At 41.5% G+C, this 6,960-nt stretch overlaps 1 protein-coding gene across 1 annotated transcript; it reads right to left on the bottom strand.

The window, feature by feature from the left end:
- Positions 1-1,581: 1,581 nt before the first annotated feature.
- On the bottom strand, positions 1,582-6,373 carry Mbl2 (mannose binding lectin 2). The gene is made up of 4 exons (XM_036180332.1): positions 6,199-6,373; positions 5,501-5,617; positions 2,771-2,839; positions 1,582-1,989 (listed from the first exon to the last, which is right to left on the bottom strand). Exons 1-4 carry the CDS (start codon positions 6,371-6,373, stop codon positions 1,616-1,618), a joined length of 735 nt encoding a protein of 244 aa, XP_036036225.1. The 3' UTR covers positions 1,582-1,615.
- Between the last annotated feature and the right edge of the window lie 587 nt (positions 6,374-6,960).

Genomic DNA, 6,960 nt, shown 5'->3' with positions numbered 1-6,960 from the left:
TAACATCTGCTGGCCTCAACTATCAGCAGGCCATCATGTGGTATACATAAAATATACATGCAGGCAAAACACCCAGACACATACAAAAAAAAAGGTTATTTTATTGAGCTCTTATATTCATCGAAAGCCAATAATGGAAGAAGTAAAAACCTGGAAAAGTGCCTATGATATATACAACAGAAGACATTTGTATTCTGAATGTAAAAAATACCTATAAGTCAATGTGAAAAGTGCAGATTGATTATAACAAAATCCACATCTTTGAACAGATCACAAAAGATGTGTAGGTTATCAGTTACCACATGGAATGTTTTCTTCAATGTAACACACTGGGGAAATAGGATAAAAACATGGCAACATCACTTTATACCTATAAGAATGGCCAATATCCAAAGAACCAAAGTACAACCTGTTCCCAGAGATCTAGAATGTCTACAACTGACATACATTGTTGATGGGAGTGTGGCTCCTTTTAATTGAATCTAAATGCCTGCTTTTCCTACCGCCAACAACCAACTACCAAGTAAGTATACATATCTACCAAAAGAAGGTTCATGAGGCTTCTTTTCAGATATTTATCTTTATTATGTTTAACTATGTGTAATGTATTGGCATGAACTCATAAATGTACATGGCATTTGGAAGAGGGTGCCAGATCCCCTGTAGCTGGAGGTACAGGAATTTGTGAACTGTCTGATAACAGTGCTGGGAACTTAACTCAGGTCCTCAGCTCAAGCAATACCTACTCCTGTCAGTGAAGCCAAATTTCCAGTTTTTTCTTAATGACTAAAAATGAAAGCAATTCAATTGTGTCCATTAACAATAAAAAAGGTAAAGCATGATGTTTTAATATAAAAGAATTCTTTACAGCAATGAGAGGAATAAATGTCTGCTGTATGGAACAACATGAATGAGTTTCAGGTGCTTAATTATGAATGAAGTAAATGTAAGACATAAAAGAGTACATACAGTATTATTCTGTCTCTATGAATTTTATAAACAGACAAAAATCAATCTGTTACAATGCAGATCAAAATCACAGTATCTAGGAGAAGTAATTAAAGAGTTTCTAGGGTCAGAGAAGTGTCTATACCTCTACCTACAGGATGTTAATAGATAAGTAGATAGATAGATAGATAGATAGATAGATAGATAGATGATATATTGAAGGATGGATATTGTGTGTGTTAGAAAGAAAGAGAGAGAGAGAATTCATTAACCTGTTCACTTGAGACTTACATTCTGTACATGGTTTAATGCCCCATTAGGAAGGAAGTAAATCTCTGAAATAAAGCTAGAATTAGACCCCTTTAATACCTGAGACTGGGCTGAGAAACTACAGAATTAGCTAGGGTGATGTCACTATCCTGGATGCCTTCTACCCAAAGAGTAAAAGAGAACTCAGCAGAGCACACGTTTGTCACAAATGAAATGGCCAAATTCATTTTATTTTTACATCTTCACAAGAAAATACTATTCTCAAAAAAAAAGCATTATAGTTTAAATGGGCAACTAATGCTTAATTGTTGTGTTTTTAACTAGTTTATATTTCAGAACAAATTATGGACTTATGGAGCACAATCAGGCATCAAGGAGGACTGAGAAACAAACACCCTCAGTCCGAGAACTCACAGACTGCCAAAAAGGAGTCGGAGCAGCGGACATCATTCCATTTGCTGTTTAACAAGAGTACCGCACAGTCTTCCTCATCTCCTGTGTTGTTGGGCTCACCATCATTCCAGTTAGTGTACTGCAGTCTGTTTCCTTTCAAATCCAAAAATTGGTTTTCAGTCCTCTCGTCTGTCATGCCCATGTAGGCAATCTCTTTAGCCACCTTCTGCATGGCCGCGTTTTCCGCAGCGTTCCTGGGAGTGGCCACAGAGGCCTGGAATTGGGAGCACAGAGCCTTCACTCCATTAAAGTTCATTTTTTTACCAGTGTTCACAAAGTACTTCTTTCCAACTTGTTCACCCGTAGAGAAGAGCACCCCTAAAATGTAAAAAAAAAAAGTGGGTAACACCAGCTTATCTTCTAGACCACTCAGGGTGTAAAATTCAAATTGAATGGTGTATTCTGCAATTTCTCTGGTGGTGTATACCACAATGAATGTCTTCCTTCATGAGACCCCTTATGAAATGCTTACACAAATCAAAACACACTTCGTTTAGCTAAAATTTGAGTTTAACTGTTATCTTATTTTCCTTGCAGTCTTAATTTTTATTCATTTTACATACCAATCACAAATCCCCTTCTTCCCTCCTCCCACCCCTCCTGCCTTCTCCTCCCAACCCACCCCCCATTTGCACAAAGCTTTTGTATGTTTAGATCTGCATTGTAGAGCACATGTACCCTAGAATTCTGAATTCTACCATACTGTTAACTTACAATTAAACAAAAAGATCTGGGAATATCTGGCCACAACTTGGAGAAACATGATTGGCTCCATTGCCTGGTCTAGATCCCAGGATTACAAAGTGGCCTACATCCCATTTTTGGTGAGCAAAGATCTGACCCTACAGGACTGTGGTCCCAGAGTCAGACTCACTGCATTCTATAAACTGGTTCTACCACTGAGCTCTGTGAGTTTGAGTAAGTAATTTAATTACTATTTGCTTCCGTTTCTCCCAAGTGATTGTCAGAAGGATACCAGGAGATCAGAATATGAGTAATTTTTCAGGCCTTAGAAAATCACATTCGTGCAGGAAATGTTCTCTGCCTTCCATCATTCCCAAAGTTGAAGTTGCCTGAATAAGAGAGGAAGGATACTTACACCTCTTAATGCCTCTCAGCTCTGCTTGTAGAGCTGCGATTTCTGCATTGATTTTTCTAGTATCATATTCTAGAAAATTAAACAGTGGAAAGTATTGTTAGGATTAGGATGCAAACTGTGCATATTAGGGAGTGTGGCATCTTTTTCAGATTAAAAAAAGAAAGAAACGAAATAAGGTTTGCTTTTTTTTAACATTGATATACATTAAAGAAAAAAATCTGTTTTACCCAGCCTAAAACATCAATCTATTCTTGATGCTTTATCTCAAACAGGCACTTGATAGCTACTTTTGCTAAGAAAGTCATGACTCCTTGCTTAGAACTACAAGGCATACAAAGGGAGAAAGCACACCTGTCATCCCTGCCTCCTTTCCTTTGGACCACCTCCTTACCTCTGCACCATCAGCAGGTTAGGGGGTCACACACTGCCTTTGTAACCTACAAGTGTGAGGATGTCCTCATCAGATTCCAGGAAGATCAAATTCTCACAAGGCAGACCACCTCCCAAGATAAGGCAGATACCCATGAGGGCAAGACAAAACTGCAGAGCAGAAATGATCCCTTGGAGGAATCAGACTGGTCCCCTCAAGCAATGATGACAAGGACTCCTTTAGACAGCCTCTCTGAACCAGAGCTGGGGACAGTCATCAATGAAAACGCACCCTGAGTAGCACTGCTCAACTGTGTGTCCTTTCTGTCACCTAGTCTGTCTGCTCCTACACTGAAACTGAAGACAGACTGAGAGTTAGTGACCCCTGTAGTTGTTACTCTCTCAAATAGTCCTGTGTTTATGGGCACAAGGTAATATGTGGCCAATCCTATCTTTTTGGAGCCGCCAAAGCCCAGGGTTTTATCCTAAAAATTCTAGTCAGAACCAGGAGTGATGACAAATGCCTTTCAGGCAGAGGCAAGTGAATCTCTACAAGTTCAAGGTTACCTGGTCTGCATAAGTGAGTTCCAGGCCAGCCAGGGATACAGAGTGAAACCTTATCTCAAAAATAAATAAATTGATCAACTAATCAAATGAAATTCTAGTTGTCTACACAAAGGTATTTCATGTACATATATATTTCACTCGCACATTAATGTACTCGCTGATTACATAGCTTGATAACAATCCACAAATGAGTACTTGACTATTTTCCAAACAAACTGCTTTATTAGGGCTAAAACAAATCTCTGAAGAAGTTATTATTGATTGAAACCATTAGAGAGATTTTGTCACTATAGAGATTTTTGTTGTTGTTTTTGCCCTTCAGTTGTTTTGTTGGTGGGAGTGGTTGCTGTTTTGCTCTTTTGGTGGTTAGTGTGTGTGTGAGTGTGTGTGTGTGTGTGTGTGTGTGTGTGTGTGTGTGAGTGAGTGTGTGTGTGTGTGTGTGTGCATACATGCACATTAGTGTGGGCACCTCTACCTTCACAGTGATAGGGTTAGAGGCTAGCACCGCTGTACCCATCTTTCTCATATGGCTGCTGAAAGATCAAACCCCAGTGCTCATGCTCAGCAACAAGCACTCTACCAACCAAGCCATCACCTTGATCCTGCTCTGTTTTGGTTTTACTGAAATTTGTCATGAACAAAATCGGCAATATTCTCTCTGAGTTCCTCATTATCCAAACGGGAAGAGCATGTGCTACTTCCTGTGGACACAGTAGCTGTAACATGGTCCCAGCTTTCCTCATTAAGAAATTCAGTCATGGGTTGGGGATTTAGCTCAGTGATAGAGTGCTTGCCTAGCAAGCACAAGGCCCTGGGTTCGATCCTCAGCTCAAAAAAAAAAAAAAAAATGCAGTCTTGCCAGGCAGTGGTGGCGCATGCCTTTAATCCCAGCACCGGAGAGGCAGAGGCAGGCAGATCTCTGTGAATTCAAAGCCAGCCTAGTCTACAGATCAAGTTCCAAGATAGGCTCCAAAGCTACACAGAAAAACCCTGTCTCAAAAAGAAAAGTAGATAAAAGAAATGAAATGAAGAGAAAAGAAGAGAAATGCAGTCTTTTCTCACACTCCTTGATTCTGGGCTGGACTGAGTCTTTTATGAACATGGCAAAAGCCGCTATGGATGTGTTCCAAACCTGACAAAGCCTTGAAGCTACTGTTTTAGGAATTGTATATTCACTACTACCTGGCCAAACTTTGCATAGCCTATGGTGTGATAAGAATACTGTGGTTCACTGGTGCTTATCACAGCAGCTGACACCCAAACAGAAGCCAGAGTGTGAGCGAGACCATTGGCCATCAGTAAACCACAGGCATAAGAGCAAGCCCAGCTGAAATCAGACCTTCTGTGACTGACCCATGAGATTATGTTTAAGTAAATGGCTTCAGTTTAACCTACTGAGTTTTGCATTGGTTTCTTAGAAGTGAAATATAGTCCACACGCCTGTCAATGCACTTTAAATAAAAAAGACATAATAAACCCATACTTAGATACAGTATTTTCTCCTGGAAGTCAGAGACCCAGCTGTAGGAGTCTGAGCAAAAAGAGAATCTAGACTTCCATACCTTACAGAGTGCCTGAAAATAGGATTTCCTGAAAGATCTGCAAATATATACCTAGTCACTGATAGAAACTCCCTGGGGCTGTAATTAACCAGCCAATGATAAGGGAACTTGATCAGGAAGCAGAGCTGGGCATCTACCCTTGCAGCATCAAGAAACAGCACATCCCACCAGCATTCCAGCCTCCAGAACCCTGAATGTTATCAGCCTAGACGTTCTGAAATTATCTCCTTACCTACACGCTCTCCACGGTCTCCTTTCGGCCCCACTGCTCCTTTTGGCCCAGGAGTCCCTGGGGACCCTGCTGGTCCTACCTTTCCAGGAGGGCCCTGCAAGCCTCTGAGACCTTGACCTGTGGGAAGACAAACAAAACTTGGGTCAATATTTATGCTTTTGCTCTTTTTCCAAAGGCTTGATGCTTAATTTCCTGTGGTGAGATAAGTGCCCTGTGTTCCATGAGACAGATCGACATGAGGTCCACTTTCCAGGACAGGCAAGACAAACATCACACACTCTGTGTGGTAGTCCAGAATGCCAGAGAACTGGGGCTCTATGTGTTTGGAATTACAATATGTTGCTGATGAAAGTACAATATGCCTAGTAAGACTTTACTTTTCATGTATCTCTAGTCAGTTTCCTCTGGAATGTAGAGTCACAGAAAGGGGCTGGAGAGATGGCTCAGTGGTTCAGAGCACGTAATGGCTACTGCAGAGGAGGACCTGAATTCAGTTCCCAGCATCTATACTGGGTAGCTCACAACTGCCTGCTCCATGAGGATACTATATATCTTAGTCTCCAAAGTAACCTGCACTCAAATGAGTGCACAAACATGGACACACACACACACACACACACACACACACACACACACACACACACACCATGCATAGTTAAAACTATTTTTAAGAGCAAAGAAAACAGTTCAATGCACACCTGGTTCTCCCTTCTCTCCCTTGGCACCATCCCGTCCGTCTTTGCCTGGGAAGCCACTCAGGCATGGAGAACTGCAGGCAATCACAGGACAGGAGCTTTGAACACCTTCAGTTACAGACTCTGCATAAGATGCTGTCACCACACCCAGGAGAAGGAAAGATGGAAGCAGGAACATGGTCCTCATCTTGGTGTGGGGAAAATCATGAAAGATTATCTCATCCTTTTCAGTTAATCAGCATGTATACACCAACTTGACCTCTGTCTTATAACTTGGGGACAGACATTGTACAGATGGATTACTCACTCCTAGTGTCCATACTGGGTATTTTGAAAAGCAAGCACTCCCTATGATACTTTGCAGTTGATATTTTAACAAAAATAGCATAACATGCAGTGAAGGCCCTGATGAGGGAGGTCACTAGGGCCAAGGTCTCTGGTATCACTGTAGGTAGGTTGTGAGTACCTAGCTACCCTTGGACACCACCTACAGCCCAAATCCTATTTTTACACTGGAATGGATGACTCTCTGTGGGCCCCCACAGAGGCTCTCTAGTGAGACCTTACTCAGGGTCAAAAAATCAGGGCTGCATAATGGGATGATTTGGCCATGGGCATGGTATCAGATGTATTAAAGGATCTACACTTGGCTGTACAGTGTGCTTTGATCTTGAAAGGGGGAGGTCTTTTGCCTTGCCCCTTAACATTGTATTAAAAGCCCTTTGGAATAAACCTTGAAGCAGCTGGGTGTTGACCCAGGGCCCT

Source organism: Onychomys torridus, chromosome 1 (genome assembly GCF_903995425.1).
Source record: "Onychomys torridus chromosome 1, mOncTor1.1, whole genome shotgun sequence".
Taxonomy (NCBI): Eukaryota; Metazoa; Chordata; class Mammalia; order Rodentia; family Cricetidae; genus Onychomys; species Onychomys torridus.
Note: the sequence above shows the minus strand (reverse complement) of the source record. Positions and strands in the feature narration are given on the sequence as shown.

What these genes read in the sequence shown, in the direction of transcription:
- Mbl2 (XM_036180332.1), bottom strand. Translation starts at nt 6,373, where the DNA reads ATGTTCCTGCTTCCATCTTTCCTTCTCCTGGGTGTGGTGACAGCATCT. An exon ending in AGACCGTGGAGAGCGTGTAG is followed by an intron (nt 2,840 to 5,500) that starts GTAAGGAGATAA and finishes TTAATTTTCTAG; the next exon opens with AATATGATACTAGAAAAATC. An exon ending in GCTGAGAGGCATTAAGAGGT is followed by an intron (nt 1,990 to 2,770) that starts GTAAGTATCCTT and finishes TTTACATTTTAG; the next exon opens with GGGTGCTCTTCTCTACGGGT.